At 47.1% G+C, this 25,407-nt stretch overlaps 1 protein-coding gene and 1 long non-coding RNA gene across 8 annotated transcripts in view; one reads left to right on the top strand and one right to left on the bottom strand.

Moving 5' to 3' along the window:
* The first annotated feature begins 9,540 nt into the window (after positions 1 to 9,540).
* Positions 9,541 to 25,407, top strand: part of PGPEP1 (pyroglutamyl-peptidase I) — a 37,778-nt gene continuing 21,911 nt past the window's right edge. For 4 of the 7 annotated variants that reach the window (XR_014837413.1, XR_014837412.1, XM_085012330.1 and 1 more), the window contains exons 1-2: positions 10,673 to 10,792; positions 12,812 to 12,864. Coding sequence is in view for 3 of the 7 variants with exons in the window: in XM_085012330.1 (XP_084868456.1) it covers positions 10,759 to 10,792; positions 12,812 to 12,864 (87 nt within the window). In the remaining 4 variants the exon portion in view is untranslated. Of the gene's footprint in view, positions 10,316 to 10,672; positions 10,793 to 11,766; positions 11,869 to 12,811; positions 12,865 to 25,407 lie in introns of those variants that run through there. The other 3 variants (XM_021083522.2, XM_085012329.1, XM_021083525.2) reach the window with 3 other exon arrangements.
* Positions 10,670 to 20,400, bottom strand: LOC146405437 (uncharacterized). The gene is made up of 2 exons (XR_014837415.1): positions 19,172 to 20,400; positions 10,670 to 15,506 (listed from the first exon to the last, which is right to left on the bottom strand). It is a non-coding gene; the product is annotated as an uncharacterized LOC146405437 (long non-coding RNA).

The following is a 25,407-nucleotide window of genomic DNA, read 5'->3' as shown; positions in this document are numbered from 1 at the left end:
AAATTTAAACATTCCCCCCTAAACTTTTTTTTTTTTTTTGGCTGTACCCTCGGCATATGGAAGTTCCTGGGCCCTCAACCTACACCTCAGCTGCAGCAACACTAGATCCTTAACTTGCTGTGCCAGGCTGCGGATAGAAGCTGTGCCTAGGCAGTGACCTGAGCTGCTGCAGAGACAACACTATTCTTTCCAGTCCAGTTTAAATTGTATTTCTGGCAGCAGAAACCTAAAGAGTATGAACCAATGTACCTATTAAATTAATAAAGATACACTACCCTCCACTTTAAAAAAGGGGGGGAGGAGAGAAGGATCATAAAACTCAATTCTGGCAATGTTGTGAAACTGGTAGACATACGTTTTCTTTTTTTAATTTTCCCTCTCTTTTTTTTTTTTTCGTGTTTTGGCCACACCTGCGGCATGTGGAGGTTCCCTGGGCATGGGACTGAACCTGTGCCACAGCAGTGACTCAAGCCACAGCAGTGACAATACTGGATCCTTAACCCATGTGCTATCAAGAAACTCCTATGTTTTCTTTTAAGGAGGGAAAAATGGCTTTATGTTTGAACATCTATAAAAGTGTCATACCCTGAAACTCAGTAATTTCTGCTAAGGAGGTCTTACAAATGAGGGGAACTGCTCCATGCCAAGGCCTTGCAGCAATGTTGCCAACTTTAAAACAAGAGAAAGAATGTAAATGTCTAACAGCCGCGGGGACTGATTGAGGAAGCTATCTATGTTTCCTCCATTAGACAGAATATTTTAAATGTATTAAAAAAATTATATGTAGGAGCTCTCATCATGGCTCAGCAGAAATGAATCTGACTAGCATCCATGAGGATGTAGATTCAGTCCCTGGCCTCAATCAGTGGGTTAAGGATCTGGCATTGCTGTGGTTGTGGCTGTGGCTGTAGCCAGCAGCTACAACTCCAATTCGACCCCTAGCCTGGGAAACTCCATGTGCCACGGATGTGGCCCTAAAAAGAAAAAAAAAAATTTATATGTAGGGGTTCCTGCTCTGGCACAGCATTTTAGGAATCCGGCATTGCCTCTGAGGTGGTGGAAGTTCCGTCTCTGTCCCAGTGCAGTGGGTTAAGGATCTGTCATTGCTGCAGCTGTGTCATAGGTAGCAGCTGCTGCTCAGATTCACTCCCTGGCCTAACTTCCATATCAAGCCATAAAAGAAAAAAAAGTAAATCCACCTCCACCCCACTCCCTCCAGATGGTGGGCTGAACTGAGTGGCTGGATTCTAATGAACAGAGAAAAGGGAAAATAATAACTCACCAGTGGAGACATCAGGCAGATACCACCTGTAGTGGATTGAATGGTGGCTCCTTCAACACATGTCCAAGATCTGACCCCAAGTAACTGGGAATGTGACCTTATTTGGAAAAAGAGTCTTTTTCAGAGGTAATAAAGTTGAGGATTCTGGGATTTAGGATGGAACCGGAGCCCAATGACTGGTGTCCTTCTAAGAGAAGGTAGAGGGAGATCTGAGGCGCAGACATAGAAGCCAGAGACTGGGATTGGGCTGATGGGGCCACAAGCCAAGGAGAACCCGGAGGCCTGAGCGGCTGGGCAAGGCAAAGAGGGGTTCTTCCATAGGGCCTCTAGAGGGAACGAGGCCCTGCCCACACCTTGATTTCAGTCTTCCAGCCTCTTGAACCACAAGAGAGTAAATTTGTATCGTTTAAGCCACCTAGTTTGCAGTCATTTGTTACTACAGCCACGGGAGCCTCATACACCGCCTTAACAAGATGATTCAGATCGCACCACTGTGCTTACTCAATCAGTCCACTACTGTTAGACTTATATTCTTCCTGTTGTTTTAAAATTGGCAACATTGGCGTTCCTGTGGCGGCTCAGTGGTTAACAAGCGAGACTAGTATCCATGAGGACATGGGTTTGTTTCCTGGGCTCACTCAGTGGGTTAAGGATCCAGCGTTGCCATGAGCTGTAAGTTACAGATGCGGCTCATATCTGGCGTTGCTGTGGCTGTGGCATGGGCCAGTGGCTATAGCTCGGATTAGACCCCTAGCCTGGGAACTTCCATAGGCCGCAGGTACAGCCCCAAAAAGATCAAAAAAGGAGTTCCCGTCGTGGTGCAGTGGTTAACGAATCCGACTAGGAACCATGAGGTTGCGGGTTCGATTCCTGCCCTTAGTCAGTGGGTTAAGGATCTGGTGTTGCCGTGAGCTGTGGTGTAGGTTGCAGACGTGGCTCGGATCCCGCATTGCTGTGGCTCTGGCATAGGCTGATGGCTATAGCTCCAGTTATACCCCTAGCCTGGGAACCTCCGTATGCCACAGGAGCGGCCCTAGAAAAGGCAAAAAGACACACACACACACAAAAAGACCAAAAAAAAGAGGCAACATTGTTGCAAGACCTTGGCATAGAGCAATTCCCCTCATTTGCAAGACCTCCTTAGCATAAATTTTCAGAAATGAATTACTGAATTTCAGGGTATGACACTTTTATAGATTTTCAAACATAAAGCCGTTTTTCCCTACTTGAAAGAAAATATAGGAGTTTCTTGATGGCACATGGGTTAAGGATCCAGCATTGTCACTGCTCTGGCTTGGGTTGCTGCTGTGGCTCCGGTTCAATTCTTGGCCTGGGGAACTTCCACATTCCTCAGGTGTGGCCAAAACAGGAAAAAAAAAAAAAAAGAAAAAGAAAGAAAGAAAAAAAAAGAAATAAAATAAAAAAAGGAAATATATGTCTACCAGTTTCACAACACTGAAACCGTGTGGCCGCAGGACTCAGGGATCCTGCACATGGTAAGGTGAGAAGGGTGCCTCACCTCTATGATTTTCCTCAAACACCTATAACACCATTCTTTATTTTATTTTATTGTCTCTTTAAAGCCACACCTGAGGCATATGGAAATTCCCAGGCTAGGGGTCCAGTCAGAGCTGCAGCTGCCAGTCTATGCCACAGCCACAGCAACTCTAGATCCGAGCCATGTCTGCGACCTACACCACAGCGCACGCAACGCTGGATTCTTAACCCACTGAGTGGGGCCAGAGATCAAACCTGCATCCTCATGGATACTAGTTGGGTTCGTTAATCACTGAGCCACAATAGGAACTCCTCAACTTTTCTGTAGCTCTGAACGTTTTCAAATATAAAAAGCTTATTTAAAAAAATCACATGTAAAATACATGCTACGTGTGACACAGCTTTTAATCTCAAGATGCATTGTGCAACGTAATTGTGATAAGGAAGAAGAAGAGGAGGAAGAGGTGCTTGTGCAGGCTGGGGGTTCAGTTCCTCCTTGAATCCTGACATCTTACCCATGAGGTGTTTTGAGGGTTTTCTTCCATGTGACAGGAGGGGAAACTGAGACACCACCCGTGCATTCCCCATCAGTACCAGTCTCTGAGCATCAAACACTCCTGGGACACAAGCATCACCAGGAGATACGTAGACGGCTGTGTTGGACTTATTAGAGCGTTAAGATTTCTCTTCTTGGAGATCCTGTCATGGCTCAGCGGTTAACGAATCCAACTAGGAACCATGAGGTTGTGGGTTCCATCCCTGGCCTCGCTCAGTGGGTTAAGGATCTGGCGTTGCTGTGAGCTTTGGTGTAGGTTGCAGATGCAGCTCAGATTCTGCGTTGCTGTGGCTCTGGTATAGGCCGGCAGCTACAGCTCTTATTCGACACCTAGCCTGGGAATGTCCATATGCCTCGGGTGTGGCCCTGGAAAAGACCAAAAAAAAAAAAAATTTTTTTTTTCTTTTCTTTATTATTATTATTTTTTTTGGTCTTTTTTCTTTTAAGGCCGCACCCATAGTTTACGGAGGTTCCAGGCTATGGGTGGAATCAGAGCTACAGCTGCCAGCCCATACCACAGCTCACAGCAATGCCAGAAACAACCCACTGAGTGAGACCAGGGATCAAACCTACATCCTCATGGATCCTAGTCAGCTTTGTTAACCGCTGAGCCACGAAGGGAACTCCTGGTTTCTACTGTTATATGCTGCAGGTGGAAACTGCTCTTCCTCCCCACCCCCAGCAATGACTTTCACAGCTTCTGAGGACTGCCAGGACCTACTTGGCAAAAGAAGCAGAGAAAAAAAAGAATATTGCCAGAAAACTGTATGCATCTTCTCTTTCTACTCTTTACTTTTTTGGCTGCACCCAGAGCATATGAAAGTCCCTTGGTCAGGGATCAAGTGTGAGCCACAGCTTTGGTAATGCCAGGTCCTTAACCCACAGTGCCACAGTGGGAACTCTCATCTCTTTCAATCCAGCAGAAAATATTCCTGTATCCAGTGGAACATGGTTTTTTTCTTTTTTTTTCCCCTGCAAGGTACAGAAGTCTAATTTTTTTTGGTGTGTGAATAGTATGGATAGGTAAAATATAGTTTTGGGTTTTTTGTTTGTTTGTTTGTTTGTTTTGTCTTTTTGCTATTTCTTGGGCCGCTCCCGCGGCATATGGAGGTTACCAGGCTAGGGGTCCAATCGGAGCTGTAGCCACCGGCCTACGCCAGAGCCACAGCAACGCAGGATCCGAGCCGCGTCTGCAACCTACACCACAGCTCACGGCAACGCCGGATCATTAACCCACTGAGCAAGGGCAGGGACCGAACCCGCAACCTCATGGTTCCTAGTTGGATTCGTTAACCACTGCGCCACGACGGGAACTCCCTAGTTTTGGGTTTTAAAAAAGTAACATCATGGGCTTCCTTTGTGATGCAGTGGGTTAAGGGTTGTCACTGCAGTGGCTCGGGTCATTGCTGTGGCTTGGGTTTAATCCCTGGCCTGGGAACTTCCACATGTCACAGGCGATGCCAAAAAATAAATAAATAAAAAAGTAATGTCATAATGACATTCCTAATTAGAATTAGTATGTCTGTTTTTGTATCTCGGTATTGTACTGGAACACTTCATTATTTTGCTTTGATTAAAAATGGTTCAAATAGGTAATTCCCATCGTGGCTAATGTACTGGCATCCATGAGGACATGGGTTTGATCTCTGGCTTTCCTCAGTGGGTTAAAGATCTGGCATTGCCGTGAGCTGTGGTGTAGGTAGCAGATGTGGCTCGGATCCCTTGTTGCTGTGGCTGTGGCATAGGCCAGCAGCTATAGCTCTGGATTGACCCCTAGCCTAGGAACCTCCATAAGCCACAAGTGTGGCCCTAAAAAGCAAAAAAAATAAAATAAAATAAAATAATAATAATAATAATAATGTTCAAATAGATAAGAGGTCAGGTTTATAAAGACAGGGTACAGGAGTTCCTTGGAGGTACAGCGGGTTAAGGATCTGGCGTTGTCACTGCAGTGGCTTGGGTTGCTACTGTGGCTAGGGTTTGATCCCTGACCCAGGAACTTCCACATGATATAGGCGTGGCCAACCCACCCCCCAAAAAAACACCCAGCATACAGAACTGTAAATAAAATGTGTGCAATGAATTGTCTCTTAGATAAAAAAAAAAAAAAAAAAAAAAAAGAGGGTGGGGCGCCAAGTGTAGAAACTCAGAACAAATGTTTCCCACTGGACTTAGTGAACAATTTGATGCCTTCAAACATCTCCCAATGGGACTCCTGGCCTGGGAACTTGCATATGCTGCGGTGTGGCCTTAAAAAGATTAAAAAAAAAAAGAAAAGTAAAAAGGAAAACATCTCCTAATGGAATCCTTAAGACCACGGGCGGGGCTTTGTCACCTCAAGGGGTCAGTCACTCAGTCAACTTTGCTGAGTTTCTCTTTCTGTCTCCATCCTGGGCCAGTTCTGCTGATTGACATGTCCTCAGCCTTGGGGACGCTCTGTCAAGGCTGAGGCACCGGGGGGACTTTGGGCAGAGTTTTCTTAGGAACTTCCTGATATCTGTCTGTATCTCAAAAATTGGAAACCCAGACACCTGCAGCCCCAAATTGGAAAAAAAAAAAAAAAAAAAAGGAAGGAAGGACATTCTGATTTTGCAGGAAGGGGGACCCATTCCAGGGCCTGAGAATTGGCTCTTGTCTAAAACTCAGAAATGAACTGTCCAAGTGACTTCATTGGGAAGGGGCACCCAGGTGGAGAGCAGCAAGGTAAAGGCACCCAGGAGAAACACTCTGCTATACGTGGCTCACAGCCTCTGGTTTTATGGGAATAGGGTTAGTTTCTGGGTTGTGTCTGGACAATTGTCTTGCTCTGCTGGAATAGGTCTGGCTCAGGGTTCTTCTCTGTGGCTCTCACATCTCTCGGCCAAGATGGATTCCAGGGAAAAGGATCCTGGGAGGTTGGTTGTCTCCTCCCTCCTATTCTCCTATTGGCCCCTCCCTTAGATCCTCCAGTTAGTCTTCAGGGCAACATCATGTGCCTTTTTTGTTTTTGGTCTTCTATAGGGCAGCACCCATGGCATATGGAAGTTCCCAGGCTAGGGGGCAAATTGAAGCTGCAGCTCCCAGCCTATGCCATAGCCACAGCAGCGAAGGATCTGAGCCACGTCTGCAACCTACACCACAGCTCATGGTAACACTGGATCCTTAACACACCAAGGGAGACCAGGTATTGAACCCGTGTCCTCATGGATACTAGTCAGGTTCATTACTGCTGAGCCACAAGGGAGAACTCCAGCACTGCATTCCTTGTCAGGGCCTCCTGCTGTGCAACAATTCTGGCAAGCAGCTATTGTCTTGTCTGGCCAAAGTAGGCAGTTTCAGTCAATGGTCCTCTGACACCGACACATGCTACGACATGGATGAACCTTGAGGACATTAAGCTAAATGAAATAAACCAGTCACAAAAAAACAAGTACTCTCTGATTCTCCTCATGTGAGATCCCTAGAAGTAGTCAAGTCCACAGAGACAGAAAGCAGAACAGTGGGTGCCAGGGGCTGGGGGTGCAGGGAGTGGGAAGTTGTTTTTTCATGGGTACAGTTTCTGCTTTGCAAGATGAAAAGATTTCCAAAGATGGGTTGCACTGCCATGTGAAGAATACACTTTTAACCTTGCGGATCTGTACACTTAAAAAGGGTAAATTTTATGTAGGTTTTCGCATGTTAAAAAAAGAAAATCTAGGAGTTCCCGTCATGGCGCAGTGGTTAACGAATCCGACTAGGAACCATGAGGTCGCAGGTTTGATCCCTGGCCTTGCTCAGTGGGTTAAGGATCCAGTGTTGCCATGAGCTGTGGTGTAGGTTGCAGACATGACTCGGATCCCGCATTGCTGTGGCTCTGGCATAGGCTGGTGGCTATAGCTCCGATTCGACACCTAGCCTGGGAACCTCCATATGCAAATGGCAAAAAGACCAAAAAAAATAATAAAAATTAAAAAATAAAAAATAATAAATAAATAAATAATCTAGCAGTGTGTTTTTAAACAAGGGAGTGTCCGTATCATCTTTATTTCTGATTCGTTGATGCTGGTACACAGTGGAAGAAATGTTGAGGATGTCTCCTCCCCACCCCCACTTTCATCTCTCCCACATCCTGGTTCCCTCCCCAAAGGCCCCCCCACCCCCACCCCGCTCTTATCAATTTCTTGCCCTTCCTTCCTGAGATATTTTCCGCATTTGCAAACACATCTTTCTCTTACATTTGTTTTGTAATCCATCAATGCTTCCACACTGACTTTTATTATTGTTATTATTGTGATAAAACATACATAACACTTACTACATAAACCATTTTAAAGTGTACAGTCCAGTGGCATTAAATGTATTCACCATGTTGTGCAACCATTGCCTTTTATCTAGTTTCAGAACACTTTCATCACCCCAAAAAAACCTTGTCCCCATTAGAGGTCACTTTCTTTTTTTTTCCTTTATTTGAATACAAAAGTATTTATTTTATAAACTTTATATTTAAAATAGAATTTTAACTTGTCTACTCACAAAATCTAGTTCAAAACATGATACATTTATCTCTCTAGCCGATCTCATGTTACTATTTTACAAACAACACTGAATTTGTAATTATGTTATATTAAGAACCTGTACTAAATGAAGTCGTTATTTTATCAGAAAACATTTCCCTTTAGTTTTAAAAAGTGCCTTTTTATTTTTATGGCTTTTTAGGGCCAGGCTAGGAGTCAAATCAGAGCTGTAGCCACTGGCCTACACCACAGCCACTGTAATGCCAAATCTGAGCCAGATCTGCCAACCTACAACCACAGCTCACGGCAACGCCGGATCCTTAACCCACTGAGCAAGGCCAGGGATCAAACCCGCAACCTCATGGTTCCTAGTCAGATTCGTTAACCACTGCACCAAGACGGGAACTCCATGGCAACACTGAATCTTTAACCCACTGTGCTGGGTCGAGGATTGAACCTGCATCCTGGCACTGCAGAGACTCTGCTGATCCATTGCACCACAGCAGGAACTCCAACCATCTTATTTTTTTAAAAAAAGAGCTCTCCTGGAGTTCCTGTTGTGGCTCAGTGTTAACAAACTCGACTGGTATCCACAAGGACTTGAGTTTGATCCCCGGCTTCTCTCAGTGGATTAAGGATCCGGTGTTGCCAAGAACTGTGGCGTAGGTTGCAGATTCGGCTTGGATCTGCCATTGCTGTGGCTGTGGCCTAGGCTGGCAGCTACAGCTCCAATACAACCCCAAACCTTGGAACTTCCATATGCAGTGGGTGCAGCCCTAAAAAGACAAAATAAAATTTTTTTAAAAAAAGAGCTCTGGAGAGTTCCCATTGTGGTGCAGTGGAAACAAATTTGATAAGTTATCAATGAGGTTGTGGGTTCAATCCCTGGCCTCACTCAGTGGGTCAGGGATCTGGGGTTGCCATGAGCTGTGGTGTATGTTGGTTGCAGTCTTGGCTCGGATGCTGAATTGCCATGGTTGTGGCATAGGCTGGCAGGCAGCTTTAGCTCCAATTTGACCCCTAGCCTGGGAACTTCCATATGCCGCAGGTTTGGCCCTAAAAAGGAAGAAAAAAAAAGAGAGAGAGAGAGGGAGAGAGAACACAGAGTTCCTGCTGTGGCTCAGCAGGTTAAGAACCTGACTGGTATCCATGAGGTTGTGGGGTCCGTCCCTGGCCTCGCTCAGTGAGTTAAGGATCTAGCATTGTTGCAAGCTGTGGTATGGGTTGCAGATGAAGCTGGAATCCGGTGTTGCTGTGGCTGTGGGGTTGGCCGGCAGCTGTAGCTCTGATTTGACCCCTAGCCTGGGAACCTCCATATGTCACAGGTGCAGCCCTAAAAAGAGAGAGAACACCAGTGACGTGCTTAACAGGGCCTGCATCCTGTGAACATGAGCTTTTATTCCTAGTCACTCTTGGTGGTAGCATGTGACTCAGTTTCTCTGATGACTAAGGTTGGGTGCTATCAGTTTCCTCTTTCTTTCCAGTACAGTGGGGGAAAATGAAATCTCTCTCCACAGCCCCGGCTTCTAGCAAAACATGCTCTTTGTATCAGACACTTACTACATGTTTGAGTTCTAAAACTTGATTCTTGGTAAGATTTTTGTTCCATTCTCTTTTTCAACTTGGCTGAGGTCTCGCTCCCATAGCCAGCCCAGGCCGGATCTCAGATTTTCTGAATTCTACCTGAAGCTGCCAGAGACCAAAATAGCCACTGAGTGTGTGACCTCTGGTCTGAGCTTGCAAACAAGGCTCCCGGGCAGTTCAGAGAACACTGCCTTGCATATTCTTGGGCCAGAGGCAGACGGTCCTTGGTCAGCGTCCTGGCTAATCTGGGGCCAAGGCTGCTTGGAATGAGATTTTGGCGACCCAAGTCCAAGGTCCAGATCTGTTTCTAAGGACGTGGCCAGAAACTCAGCTTTATTTTTCTGGCTATTTTTGGAGGAACGATGGCCTCTGCTGAAAGTGAGTTGGGAACCTCCTGTGTGCCAGGCACACAGCTCTAACAAAGACATGCCCTTGCCCTGGAAGTCAGGGCAGGAAAATGGGAAATAATCAGAAAAGCAGTGCCTATTAAAGAATAATTTCTGAATGTAACCGCTGCTGTGAAGAAGATGAAACAAGGAAATGAGACGGACCTACTGGGGTGGTGGTGTGGTGGGGTGAGGAGGGTCACTAGGAGGAGGTGATGTTCCAGCTGAGCCCTGAAGGAGAAGCAGCTAGTTTTGCAGGTATCTGCAGGGCATGTTCCAGGCAGAGGGAACAGCAAGTGCAAAGGCCCTGAGGTGAGACTGTGTTAGGCTCCAGGACAACTGCTGGGGTTACAGCAGCTGTGTATTGGGGAGCTAAAGGGAGGGGAGGCCAAGGTTAAGGGGCCACATCAGCCTCCTTAGCAACATAGGACCCTACTCTGGGCACCACCCAACCGTGGGTGCGGGGTTTTCACTTTATTTCACTATCCCCTCGACCTCCTGGCTTGAACGCCGCTTCTGGGACCTCAGGAGGCTTTAGGTAAGTAGTCTTCGATACTACGGCTCAGTTTTCTCATCTGTAAAAGGGGCCAAATGATGGAGCTTTGCTCACAGGGGGGGTGGGGGCCAGCGATGTTCATAGCAGGCGCTCAGTGAACCCTTGCGGAATAAATGACCAGCTCATGCCTAGCGTCTGCCACAGCCTTCGGGATGAAGTGTCCCCATCTTACACATGGGGAAACTGAGGCTGCGAGCCAAGCGCTCCTAACGTGAAAGTTAAGGATGGGGCGCGCACGCTGCGTCTCGGGTCGGGGACGCGCACGCCTAGCCGCCCGGCTTGGGGCGGGGTCGAGGGCGGGGCCGGATTTAGGGGCGGGGCCGCGCGGGGTCCCGCGGCAGCGGCGGCGGCAGCGGCGGCGGCTGCGGACTGGTCAGCTTACCAGTCCCAGCAGGAGCGAGTCAGAGGTGCAGCCTGCGCCCGCCATGGAGCAGCCCAGGAAGGCGGTGGTGGTAACGGGTACGCGGGCAGTGTACCAATGGCGGTCGCAGCGGCAGCGGCCCCGGGGCAGGGGTTGGGTCGGGCGGCTTCAGAACCAGTTGGGCCGGGAGGAGCGCGGTGGCCCGGGCGGGGCAAGTGCTAGAAGTGTCCCAGGTTTGGAAGGTGTCATCATCCGCGGGAGCCCAGCTCAGTCCGCGCGACAGAGAAAGTGGAGAAAGGGGCGCCCCTGTGGTCCTACTGTCAGGGGCCGGGGCAAGGAAGGACGTGGGGGTCTTGGCAAGTGACCCACACGGAGCAGGCCCCTTTCGCGTCCTTCCTTACCCAGTTGGGGACAGTAACTCTCTGGGCACCTGTTTGTTCTGTCTGCCTGGCCAGCAGGCTGGACCGGGCTCCTCCCTGCCCCTCCCTAAGTCAGGTTTGTCACCACCCCCGGTTCCAGGGGACAAAGGCCGATTTGCGGGCAGGAAGTGCCCCGGTGACAAATGAATGTCTTGCCAGCCACTGCTCCCCGAGCCTTGCGCCAACGGAGGGCTGCTCCCCGGAGGCGGGGGCAGATGGAGTTCGGTGGACCTCGGTTGCCCGGCCACTCTCTCGGTTGCCCCAGGGACCGTCTTGGTCAAAATCTTTAATGCCCCGGTTGTTTGTGTGTCAGCCTGCTCCCACCCCCACCCCCACCCCTCGCTGTCACCAAGTCCGAGAAACTAACTCTTCCTTCTTGAGGAGACTCCGCCTTGGGTCCTCGTGGGCGTCAACTTCCGCCAGGCCTCTGGTGGGAGGGTGTCATTTTGACCCTCAGTCTGGAGGAGTCGGAGTGGGAAATCCAAGTTCAAACAGGTGTTTTGTCGCCCAGGGAGATTGGGGCTGGTCCTGGAATTCCCAGGAAGATAGAAGTCCCTTACCTGGCTAATAGGTGTGTCATATTGCCAGAGGGTCACTGTCCTCTGCAGCCCTCCTCTATCTGCTTACTTATTACTCTCCTGCTAACTCTGCAGGCAGCCACCAGACTGGGCATTTTTCTTGCATGAGCTCATTACATCGTCAGTGTCTCCATTTTGCAGAGGGGAAAACTGAGGCTCACAGAGGTCACCTTGTTTGTAAGTGGCTGAGCTGGGACTCATACTTGGTCTATGCAGGAGGAAGAAAGGGATGGAGAGGTTCTGACCCTACTTGGGGGTCCCCTCCAGGCAGAGGATCCTTCCCAGGGCCGTGATACCACTTGGGACATTCAACCCAGCTATGGTTCAATGATAGCCTCTCTTGGAGATGTTTATTTTTTAGGCAGTTTGTTGGGGTGGTTAGAAGAGGGAGGCCATGGGCTCTTATGGGTTCGGGTTTGAATCCCTGCTCTTTTGACTTCTTGCTGTGTGACCTTGGGAAGCTGGCTTCACCTCTCTGTGCCTCAGCCCCAGCTCCTGTGAAATGGGCCCAGGAAATACCCTTGCCTGAAAGGGGATGTCCAGTGAGGCTGAATGCCACAGTGCATGCAGAGCACTTAGCACCTCCTTTGGTAACTGCTTAGTTTGAAATGGGGCCTGGAGTTTGAGTGAGGAGGAGAGTGGCGGGATGATGTCTGGACAGCGTGCCTCCCTTAAGGGCCATTCCTCATCAGGTGATGTGTCATGGAGCACCTCTGGCCCTACAGTTCCAGACTTCAGGGAAGAGGCACAAATACAGTGATACAGTAATTATATTTGGGGGTCAAGGGTGGGGGAGTAAGTTGAGAAGGGAATAAGGCCAGCATTTTCTGGGGGAAAAGGAGGCCACTGGCCCCTTGCTGGGCATGAAGTTCAGGTGAAGGTGAGGACAAGAAAGGACTCATAGCTTCAGTTAAGAGCAGACAAGTATGTGTGGTGGAGGGCTCTGAAGGGCCACTGGGTGCACCCCAGAATCGGGAGCAGGCCCCCCACATTGTCCCAGGTAGCAGCTGCTCCTGATGTTCCCTGCTTCATCCTGCTGGATGAAGGCAGCAGCTTAGCCCTGGGCAGACCAGTAGGGGCCACTGGGTGGTGACATGCTGCTTTTATTATTTTTTTTCAGGGTTTGGCCCTTTTGGGGAACACACTGTGAACGCCAGCTGGATTGCAGTCCAGGTAACTGGATCCAGAGGGTAGGAATCAGGCTTGGGGCTGGGTTTCCCTGGAAATATTTGGCACCAAAGAAAGAAAGGAATCTACAAAGAAATCAATCTCCAGAAGAGTTCCCTTGTGACACAGTGGGTTGAGGATCTGGCATCGTGGCTGCAGCGGCTCAGGTCACTGCTGTAGCACAGATTGGATCCCTGGCCCCAGAACTTCTATGTGCCACTGGCTCAGCAACTCCCCCACCCCCCAAAAAAAGGAGTTCCCATCGTGGCACAGCAGAAATGAATCCGACTAGGAACCGTGAGGTTGCGGGTTCAATCCCTGGCCTTGCTCAGTGGGTTGGGGATCCAGCACTGCCGTGAGCTGTGGTGTAGGTCACAGATGTGGCTTGGATCTGGCGTTGCTGTGGCTATGGAGTAGGCTGGCAGTAACAGCTCCGATTAGACCCCTAGCCTGGGGAGCTCCATATGCCATGGGAAGTGGCCCTAAAAAGACCAAAAAAAAAGTCTCCTGTGATGCTTCCTGAGAGGTATTTAAGTCTGATGTACATTTCCCCTTAGATAGTTACCACTGTAGCTTGCATTTACTGAGTGCTTGCTCTGCTCCAGGCATTTTTTTTTTTTTGCTGTCCAGTGTGCCAAATTCTTCCAACAACTCTTAGGTGCAGTTATTCTTGTGCCTACTTTCCAGATGAGGAAACTGAGGCCCAGAGAGAGTTATGTCAGGACTTCCAGCTCAGAAAACAGAGTTTAGGGCAGCGGGACCAGGCAGGGGTATTGGGGTACGTATTAACCTTGTAAAGGCGGGTGCAGTGACCCTCAGCATTGCCTCCTGGCAGCTGGAGGAAGAGAAGGCTGCATTTTGGGCAGGGCGGGAGGGTCTTTCCCACTGTCCCAAGCCTCGCAGTTTCTTTGTCAGATGGGGCATTTGGAGGAACAGACTGGGGAACAATGGGCAGAGAGAAAGAGAGAAACCTTTTCTCCTTATATAAATCAGATCTGCAGAGACCGGAGCCAAACTCATGTTAATCCTAGCCCATTAGCTGCTTGATTTAAAGCATCCTCTGCTTTCCACTCCAGAGCCCTGAATTTGGAGAAAAATCCATGTTGAAACCTCAGGGTGTCAACTCCTAGTTGGGCCTCCCCACTTTTTTTTTTAAATTACCTCTGGTCCAGACCTCAAAATCTTGGCCACATTCCTCCCTCCTTTTTAAAAAAATATCACCCCACTTTGCTATCGGGACAGAAGGACAGGGTCCCCAGGACCTTGCAGATGGGAGCATGTCTGAGGCCCTGCTGGTCGCACCCGCTCCCTGGAGCCCCAGACAAAAAGGAAACAGCGTGTTTCTGAAGACGTGTGTGTCTGGCTTTGTGCGAGTTTCAGACAGGAGTCTTCACGGGGCTGAGTGGACACAAAGCCGTGTGTCTGAATTCCTGGGCCCCAGACACTATGATCTGCATCTAAATAGGAGAAAAATCAATTAAACAATCTTTGGAAATCCCTCCGAGCCTTGGGACTCGGATGGTGTAGGATGGCGGCTTTTCATCCTGCTGCTGGCGGGGCAATACTCCTTATATTTTAGTCGTCCATCTCTCCAGACCTCACCTCTAGAAGACTTTCAATTTTCCTCCTCAAGTTTATGAAACAAGAAGAGAAGATTCCCCACCAGTCCCTGGCTAAAAAGATACCAAGCTTCCCAGATCTGATTGTTTCCATTTAAGAAACAAAACGAAACTGGAGTTGTACACACATACCCTGAGTGCACATAGCTCTGTAGCTCCATGAAATTTTACACGTGTACTTCTGCAGCACCTGAGTCCAGATCATGATCTAGAACATTCCTAGCCCCTTCTCTGTTCTCCCCCGTTGCACAAGCTCCTCGAATCCTTTCCTTCCCCAGCTATTCCTGCTGTGCCCCACCCTCACCCCAGGTATAAACCTCTCTGCTGACTTTATCACCGCCAGAGTGCATTTTGCATGTTCTAGAACTTGGTGTCAGTGGAATTGCACTTGGGTGCCTTCTGCATGGGGTGACTCAGAGCTGCTGGTGGTGCTTTTCAGTCATGGTGGATAAAAGAGATTTGCTCATAGGAAGGGTGTAGCTGTTGCAAGGGTCAGATCCATCCCTCAAGATGATATATTTCGGGGAGTTCCCTTTGTGGCTCAGTGGTTAACGAACCCGACTAGAATCCATGAGGATGAAGGTTTGATCCCTGGCCTCACTCAGTGGATTAAGGATCTGGTGTTGCCATGAGCCATTGCTGTGGCTGTGGTGTAGGCTGACAGTTGTAGCTCCAATTCAACTCCTAGCTCGAGAATTTCCATGTGCCGCAGGTACAGCCCTAAAAAAGCAAAGGAAAAAAAAAAAAAAGCAAAGAAAAGAAAAAAGAAGAAGACGAAAACATGCTTTGGAGTGTTCTTGGTGAGATCCAGACATGAGTTGTGAGCAATATTTGATGTCTGTCACCTCAAGCCAAAGATGGATTTTTGGTTAGGCAGAGTGAGTGGCAGTTTCTCCTATTCCAACTGATTTTTCTGAAGCTCAAGTTGCCACCTGTGGAAGGAATTCCTTCTCCTCTCCCAGGGACCAGCTAACTTCCCTCTGTCTCTCCCCTCCTTCCTTCCTTTCTTTTTTCTTTTTACAGCCACATCTGGGGCATATGGAAGTTCCCAGGCCAGGGGTCTAATCAGAGCTGCAGCTGTCAGCCTCAACCATGCCAACACCAGATCCTTAATCCACTGAGCGAGGGCAGGCATTGAACCTGCATCCTCACAGAGACAGAGTTGGGTCCTTAATTCGATAAGCCACAATGGGAACTCCCCCCCCCCCTTTTTTTTCTTTTTTGGTTTCACCCTTGGCATGTGGAATTTCCTGAGCCAGGGATCGAACCCATGCCATAGCAGCAGTCTGAGCTTCTGAGCTGCTGCAGTGACAATGCCTGATCCTTAACTTGCTACACCACAAGAGAACTCTGCTCCCCTCCTTTCTGTCTCTCTCTCTGTTTGTTTCTCCCTGCATGTCTCTCTTTCTCTGTGTCTGTCTCTCTCTGGGTCTCTGTCCCCTTCTCTCTCCATATCTCTCTCCCTTTCACTTTCTCTTGGCCTCTCTGTGGGTCTCTGTTTTTCCCTCCTCTCTCTCTCACAGTCTGTGTCTCTCTCCCCTTCTCTCTCCATCTCTGTCTTTCTCTGCCTCTTCTCTCTCTCCTTCTCCCTCGCCTGTCTCATTCTCTCTCTCTCTCTGTCTTGTCTTTCTCTCTCATCTGATCTTCTTTCTCTATTCCCTGGGTGAACTTGTGCCCCAGCAGAGAATGAACTGTTTTCCACATTTGGGCACATTCAGGAGGTGGGAGTTCTGGGGACAGAGGGGCAGCCCCCCCTTTCATCTTTCCCAGGATAGCGATGCCCTTTAGCACCTCACTCTGGACAGACTGTACTTTTTTCTGATCTCCCTGAAGGTCTTGGGTGGTGGTCGTGGGATGCTGGCTGCGGGTCTCTCTTGCCCTAGGAGGCTCAGGTGGGTGTCAAGGGCTGGGACCTCCTTGGCTTGGGACCGTCTGGAGCCTCTCCTGCCCAAGCAGGGCAAGGAGGAACCGGGTCACAGATCTTGGTGACATCACGGAACAATTACTGCCACAGTGAGTCTAGACAGACCTGCTAAGGATATTAACCAGGGAACAAAGGGGGTCTTTGTTGTGGGGTCAAGGGAATCAGTCAGACGCAGCCGCGCGGCGGGGTCTTGTCAGGTAGACGGGGTGTAGACAATGTGTTGTCTGGGGTGCACAAGCCCCGTTCCTTTCACGGTGTGTGCTTAGCGGCTGCGTTTGTTGCAAATTGTCGTGGGATTTGGGGTGCATTGCTACCCCCCCACCAAGGAGAACTCTCCAGGCCTTTTGGAGCAGAAAGTGTTCAAAGGCAAAGAATTTAGCTCAATTACGGGCCACACACTTTTCCTAACTTCAGATGAAGGTTGTAGATGCTCCCCCACTTTTGCCCCTGTTAGAATTGGGGAATAATCTGTATAAAGACATATACAGATCTTTGGTGCTCCCATCACTATGGTGAAAAGTATTTATGCCCATGTCACCAATACTCTGATCAAGATGGCTGAGGAGTTCCCTCTACAGGCCAGCAGCTGCAGCTTCGATTGGATCCCTAGCCCGGGAACTTCCATGTGCTGCATGTGTGGCTGTAAAAAGAAAAAAAGAAGAAAATTGATGTGGGTGAATCTCCCAACTAATGCTTGGTAAATGTCACCCAAGTGGAACTGACCCTTGAGTTGCGGCTGTGAGGGTGCTCAGCACGTAGCACCTGTTCTGCCGAGGGAAGGGAGAAGACCCATCATAGTGAGGGGCTACTGCCACCCTAAGCTGGGTGTCAAGCCTAGGACAGCAATCTCAGTTTGGGGACAACTCCCCAAGTGGAACTCTGAACAAATAAAGGTGATTATTTTTTATGACTGCATCCTCAGCATATGGAAGTTCCCAGGCCAGGGACTGAATCTGAGTCACATACCTGTGGCAGCGCTGGATCCTTTAACCCACTACACTGGGCCAGAAATCAAACTCTCGTCTCTGCAGTGACCCAAGCTGCTGCAGTTGGATTCTTAACCCACCATGCTGTAGGGGGAACGACAAAGGTGATCCTTTTAAGTCCTCATTTAACCTGGGAGATGGATTTTTGTTTGTTTGTTTGTTTTTTGTCTTTTTGCTATTTCTTGGGCTGCTCCTGCAGCATATGGAGGTTCCCAGGCTAGGGGTCTAATCGGAGCGGTAGCTGCCGGCCTATGCCAGAGCCACAGCAACGCGGGTCTGAGCCATGTCTGCAACCTACACCACAGTTCACAGCAATGCCAGATCCTTAACCCACTGAGCAAGGCCAGGGATTGAACCCGCAACCTCATGGTTCCTAGTCAGATTCGTTAACCACTGCGCCATGACGGGAACGCCTAAAAATTTTTTTTGACAGATTACAAGAATCATGCAAAGAAGTCTTTTCACACCCATATTCCCCAAATGTTAGCATTATATTACGTTTGCTCTTTCTTTATTGATAAATAGGTAGGTAGATCAACATATTTAAAAAATATTTTTCTTGGAGTTCCCATCATGGCTCAGTGGTTAACGAATCCGACTAGGAACCATAAGGTTGTGGGTTCAATCCCTGGCCTCGCTCAGTGGGTTAAGGATCCAGCGTTGCCGTGAGCTGTGGTGTAGGTCACAGACACGGTTCAGATCCCGTGTTGCTGTGGCTCTGGCAAAGACCGGAGGCTACAGCTCCGATTAGACCCCCTAGGCTGGGAACCTCCATATGCCGCAGGAGCGGCCCTAGAAAAGGCAAAAAGACCAAAAAAATAAATAAATAAATAAAAATAAAAAATAAAAAATATTTTTCTTGACTTTTAAGTCATTTTTTAAACTGTGGTAAAATACATAGGTCATAAAATTTACCATCTTGGAGTTCCCACTGTGCGCAGTGGGATTGGCAGTGTCTCTGCAGCACTGGGACGTAGCCTTGGCCCCAACACAGTGGCTGAAGGATATAGTGCTGCTGCAGATTCGGTGTAGGTTGCAACTGTGGCTCAGATCTGATCCCTGGCCTGGGAACTCCATATCCCGCAGGGCAGCCAAAATTTTTTTTACCATCTAATCACTATTAAGTGTGCAGTTCAGTGGCATTATGTACATCACATTGTTTTGCAACATTACCATCGTTCATTTCCAGAACTTTTTCATTTTCCCAAACTGAAACTCCGTCCCCATTAATCACTAGCTCCCTATTCTTCCTCATTCCTTAGCCCCTGGCACCCACCCTTCTACTATCTGTCTCTATGAATCTGACTACAATAAGGACCTCATATAAGTGGAACCGTATAGTTTTGCCCTTTTGTGTCTGGCTTATTTCACTTAGCATGATTTCAGGGTTCAGTCATGCCATAGCACATATTGCCTTCTTCCTTAAGGTTGATTAATATTCCATTGCATGTATATAGCACATTTTGCTTATCTAGTAATCAGTCAATGGATACTTGGGTTGCTTCTAAATTTTAGCTCTTGCGAATAATGTAGCTACGAGCATGGACACACAAATATCTCTTCAAGACCCTGCTTTCAGGAGTTCCCGTTGTGGCACAGCGGAAAAGAATCCGACTAGGAACCATGAGGTTGCAGGCTCGATCCCTGGCCTCACTCAGTGGGTTAAGGATCCATTATTGCCGTGAGCTGTGGTGTAGGTTTCAGATGCAGCTTGGATCCTGCACTGCTGTGGCTGTGGTGTAGACTGGGCACTACAGCTCCGATTAGACCCCTAGCCTGGGAACCTCCATATGCCGCAGATGTGGCCCTAAAAAGACAAAAAAAAAAAAAAAAAAAAAAGACCCTGCTTTCAGTTCTTGTGGTTATGCATGCTGAAATGGAATGGCTGCATCAAATGTTAATTCTATATTTAATATTTTGAGGAACTGTCATGCTCCATGTCATTTAAAGGTCAGTTGCAGACATGATACCCCTCTACCCCTAAGTAAGTCACTGTGCATTCCTGAAACACAGACTGTGCACAACGATCAAAATCAGACCCATTGAACATTGATACAATTCTTTTTTTTACGGCCATGTCTATGGCATATAAAAGTTCCCAGGCCAGGGCTCAAATCAGAGCTGCAGTTGCAGCCTACGCCACAGCCATAGCAACACTGAATCCAAGCTGCATCTGTGACCTGTGCTGCAGCTTGCAGCGATGTCGGATCCTTAACCCACTGAGTGAGGCCTGGGATCGAATCTGCATCCTTACAGAGACCACGCTGCATCCTTAACCTGCTGTACCACAATGGGAACTTCTGATACAATTCTATAATCTATAGCCCTTTATTCAGATATTGCCTATCATCCCATGAAAGTCCTTCACAGCAAAAGAAAATTCTAGGTTGTGCATAGTGTTTAGTTGTCCCATTTCTTTAATTCCCATAATCTGGAAAGTTCCTCAAGTCTTTGTGTCTCATGGCATGACATGTTTACTAAGAACTGCTCAGTCCTTTGGAGTGCCTCTCAGCATGATTTCTCTGGTGTTTCCTCACGACTAGACTGAGGCTGTGCGTTTGGGGCAGGAATCCCACAGAAGCGATGTTGTGTCCTTCTCCATTGTATGAGGAGGCACTGGATATATCAATATATATATTGATGTGTCTCATTACTGGTATCATTGACCTTGATCACTTACTAATGATGAGGTCTGGTGGATTTCTTCTCTGCAAAGTACAATTTTGCCCTTTTTGATTAGAACTTATCCTATGGGAGTTCTCATCGAGGCGCATTGGTTAACGAATCCGACTAGGAACCATGAGGTTGTGGGTTCAATCCCTGGCCTTGCTCAGTGGGTTAATGATCCGGAGTGGCCGTGAGCTGTGGTGTAGGTCACAGATGTGACTTGGATCCCGCGTTGCTGTGGCTCTGGCGTAGGCTGGTGGCTCTAGCTCCGATTGGACCCCTAGCCTGGGAACCTCCATATGTCTTGGGAGCAGCCCTAGAAAAGGTAAAAAGACAAAAAATAAAATTAAATTAAATTAAGCATATCTTATGGTTTGCCAGATGCTCCACTTCTCTGTTCTCGTTGCTGAGTGTCTGTATGTGGCCTCATAGAGATGACTGTTCCCTGCTGTAGGGGGTCTCTCTCCCCTTCCTCCCTTCCCCACTGCAGCTTCACTAACCTATCTCCTAGCCTTGTGCACACCCTGCAGAGCCTGATACCAGCACAGGATCGTGGCATGGATTTCCCATCAGCCATTACCAACCAAAATTTGCATATATTCTTTTCTTGGAAATATATTCTTTTTTCATTGATATTTTTTTATGGCCACACCCACGGCATATGGAAGTTCCTGGGACAGGGATTGAATCCAAGCTGCAGTTGTGACCTATGACACAGGTGTTGCAATCTGGATCCTTTAACCCACTATGCTAGTCAGGGGTGGAACCTGTACCTCCACAGTGACTTGAGCCACTGCAGTTGGATTCTTAACCCACTGTGCCACAGTGGAAACTCCACTATTAACATTCTTTACTAAATATGTTACTACAATTTTATGTAAGTTTTTTCCTTTAGTCATTTCCACAAACCGAATAACCTACTTATAAATTGGACTGTGCTTATAATTATCTTTAAGATGCAATAAATCTCTTAATCCAAGCCAAAAAAAGAGTATCCCTTAGAGAGATACTTTGAGGCATTCCCATTGTGGTGCAGTGGAAATGAATCTGACTGGTATCCAAGAGGATGCGGGTTTGATCCCTGGCTTCACTCAGTGGGTTGGGGATCTGACGTTGCCATGAACTGTGGTGTAGGTCACAGATGAGGCTCAGATCTGCCACTGCTGTGGCTGTGGTGTAGGCCGGCAGCTGTAGCTCTGATTTGACCCCTAGCCTAGAAACTTCCATATGCCGTGGGTATGGCCCTAAAAAGCCAAAAAAAAAAAATTTTTTTTTTTGAGACCATATTAGCATCCCCTGGTGAGTCTGGCTTGAATCAGTTATGATTTTAGTATGATGGTGGCCAAAGTGTCTTTTTCTTTTTTTTTCCAAGTTAAGATAATTTATCTTTATTAGCACAATTCTCAGAGGCAGATAATTCTGTCAGCTTTGTATGTGTGTGTTTCAAGCTTTTTTTTTTTTTTAATGATTTTTTTTTTTTTTTTGGTCTTTTTGCCATTTCTTGGGCCACTTCCGTGGCATATGGAGGTTCCAGACTAGAGGTCAAATCGGAGCTGTAGCCGCTGGCCTACGCCAGAGCCACAGCAACTCGGGATCCGAGCTGCGTCTGCAACCTACACCACAGCTCACGGCAACAATGGATCCTCAACCCACTGAGCAAGGGCAGGGACCGAACCTGCAACCTCATGGTTCCTAGTCAGATTTGTTAACCACTGAGCCATGACGGGAACTCCTAATGATTTTTATTTTTTCCATCATGGCTGGTTTATAGTGTTCTGTCAATTTTCTACTGTACAGCAAGGTGACCCAGTCACACATACATATGTACATTTTTTTCTCACATTATCATGCTCCATTATAAGTGACTAGATATAGTTTCCAGTGCTATACAGCAGGAATTCATTGCTTATCCATTTCCAAAGCAATAGTTTGCATCTATTAACCCCAAATTCCCAGTCCATTCCACTCCCTCCCCCTCCCCCTTGGCAACCACAAATCTGTTCTCCAAGTCCATGGTTTTCTTTTCTATGGAAAGGCTCATTTGTGCCATATAATAGATTCCAGCTATAAGTGATATCATATGGTATTTGTCTTTCTCTTTCTGACTTAACTTCACTTAGTATGAGAGTCTCTAGTTCCATCCATGTTGCTGTGAATGGCATTAGTTTGTTCTTGTTTATCAAGTAGTATTCCATTGTGTATATATGCCACATCTTAATCCATTTATCTGTTGATGGACATTTAGGTTGTTTCCATGTTTTGGCTATTGTGAATTGTGCTGCAATGAACATACAGGTGGATATATCTTTTTTTTTTTTGTCTTTTGTCTTTTCGTTGCTGTTGTTGCTATTTCTTGGGCCGCGCCCGCGGCATATGGAGGTTCCCAGGCTAGGGGTTGAATCGGAGCTGTAGCCACCGGCCTACGCCAGAGCCACAGCAACGCGGGATCCAAGCCGCGTCTGCAACCTACACCACAGCTCACGGCAACGCTGGATCATTAACCCACTGAGCAAGGGCAGGGACCGAACCCGCAACCTCATGGTTCCTAGTCGGATTCGTTAACCACTGCGCCACGAGGGGAACTCCTTTTTTTTTTTTTTTTTCCCACTGTACAGCAAGGGGGTCATGTTATCCTTACATGTATACATTACAATTACATTTTTTTCCCCACCCTTTGTTCTGTTGCAACATGAGTATCTAGACAAAGTTCTCAAAGCTATTCAGCAGGATCTCCTTGTAAATGTATTCTAAGTTGTGTCTGATAACCCCAAGCTCCCAATCCCTCCCACTCCCTCCCTCTCCCATGAGGCAGCCACAAGTCTATTTTCCAAGTCCATGATTTTCTTTTCTGTGGAGATGGTCATTTGTGCTGGATATTAGATTCCAGTTATAAGTGATATCATATGGTATTTATCTTTGTCTTTCTGGCTTATTTCACTCAGTATGAGATTCTCTAGTTCCATCCATGTTGCTGCAAATGGCATTATGTCATTCTTTTTTATGGCTGAGTAGTATTCCATTGTGTATATATACCACATCTTCTGAATCCAATCATCTGTTGATGGACCTTCGGGTTGTTTCCATGTCCTGGCTATTGTGAATAGTGCTGCAATGAACATGCGGGTGCATGTGTCTCTTTTAAGTAGAGTTTTGTCCGGATAGATGCCCAAGAGTGGGATTGTGGGGTCATATGGAAGGTCTATGTATAGATTTCTAAGGTATCTCCAAACTGTTCTCCATAGTGGCTGTACAAGTTTACATTCCCACCAACAGTGCAGGAGGGTTCCCTTTTCTCCACACCCCCTCCAGCACTTGTTATTTGTGGATTTATTAATGATGGCCATTCTGACTGGTGTGAGGTGGTATCTCATGGTAGTTTTGTTTTGCATTTCTCTTATAATCAGCGATGTTGAGCATTTTTTTGTGTGTTTGCTGGTCATCTGTATATCTTCTTTGGAGAAATGTCTGTTCAGGTCTTTTGCCCATTTTTCCATTGATTGATTGGCTTTTTTGCTGTTGGGTTGGATATATCTTTTTTAAGTATAGTTTTGTCCAGATGTATGCCCAAGAGTGGGATTGCTGGGTCATATGATTGTTCTATGTTTAGTTTTCTGAGGTACCTCCATACTGTTTACCATAGTGGTTGTACTAATTTACATTCCCACTAACAGTACAGGAGGGTTCCCTTTTCTCCACACCCTCTCCAGCATTTGTTATTGGTAGACTTATTAATGATGGCTATTCTGACTGGTGTGAGGTGGTACCTCACGGTAGTTTTGATTTTCATTTCTCTAATAATTAGTGATGTCGAGCATAAAGGGTGGTTTTCTAATTCCATCTTTCCTTTGGTACTTTTTAATGGCCTTCTACTGTAACTTTATTTGTATCTGTGTGGAATCATGGGTACTTACTGTCTTCAGTAGATGATAATCTCTTACTGTCTTAATTTTAATGCTCGCATCTCCCAGATTTGGCCGGTGATGGCCCCTTCAGTTGGTTCCTGTGTCTTTTTTCAATGTCGCCATCATTCTTGAGCACTTTCTTCCTTTTTGGTTCCAGGCTCACTTTTTGGAAATACACTTTTTTATTTTTATTTTTTTTGCCTTTTTCTAGGGCCACATTTGCAGCACATGGAGGTTCCCAGACTAGGGGTCCAATCGGAGCTGTGGCTGCCAGATCTGAGCTGCATAGCAATGCCAGATCTGAGCTGCATCTTCGACCTACGCCACAGCTCACAGCAATGCCGGATCCTTAACCCACTGATAGAGGCCAGGGATCGAACCCTCGACCTCATGGTTCCTGGTCGGATTCGTTAATCACTGAGCCTCATCGGGAACTCCGGAAATACACTTTTAATTTCAGAATAATTTCAGACTTACAGAGGAATTGCAAAGATAATACAAGGAGTTTCCACATACCCCTTGCTTTCTGCTAGTGTTAACATCTTATATAATGACTACATTTCTCAAAATAAAGAAGCCAGCATTGGTCCATTACTGTTCACTAAACTCTACTCTTTATTCAAGTTTCATGAGTTTTCCTACTAATGTCCATTTTCTGTTCTAGCAGCCTGTCCAGGACCCTACATTGCATTTATCAGGGCATCTTTTTTTTTTTTTTTTTTCTGATTGCTACTTTAACATTTGATGTCAGATGCTTTGGGTTTTTTTTAATTGAGATATAATTTTATTGAGATATACTCATGTACCATAATTTTTTTTTTTTTTTTTTTTTTTTGTGTGTGTGTTTTGGGGCCGCACCCATGGCATATGGAGTTCCCAGGCTAGGGGTCAAATTGGAGTTGCAGCTGCTGGCCTACACCATAGCCACAGCAACATGGGATCCAAGCCATGTCTGCTACCCACACCACAACTCACAGCAACACCAGATCCTTAACCCACTGAGCGAGGCCAGGGATTGAACCTGCATCCTCATGGATGATAGTCGGGTTCATTACTGCTGAGCCAGGATGGGAACTCCAAAATTTACCTTTTTAAAATGTGTAATTTAATGGTTTATAGTATATTCACAAAGTTGTACAACCATCACCTCTACCTTAATCAAGAACATTTTCATCACCCCAAAAGAAACCCCATACCCATTAGCTATCACTCCTATTCCTCCTTTCCCTCGGTCCCTGGCAATCACTAATTTACCTTCTGTCTGTATAGATTTACCTGTTCTGGACAATTCATATAAATGGAATCATACAGGGAGTTCCCATCGTGGCTCAGTGGTTAACGAATCCGACTAGGAACCATGAGGTTTCGGGTTCGGGTTCGGTCCCTGCCCTTGCTCAGTGGGTTAACGATCCAGCGTTGCCGTGAGCTGTGGTGTAGGTTGCAGACGTGGC

This window comes from Sus scrofa, chromosome 2, assembly GCF_054392235.1.
Source record: "Sus scrofa isolate SSC_HxYL_T2T_F1_AM1 chromosome 2, Sscrofa_HxYL_maternal_Yorkshire_Landrace_v2.0, whole genome shotgun sequence".
Taxonomy (NCBI): Eukaryota; Metazoa; Chordata; class Mammalia; order Artiodactyla; family Suidae; genus Sus; species Sus scrofa.
Note: the sequence above shows the minus strand (reverse complement) of the source record. Positions and strands in the feature narration are given on the sequence as shown.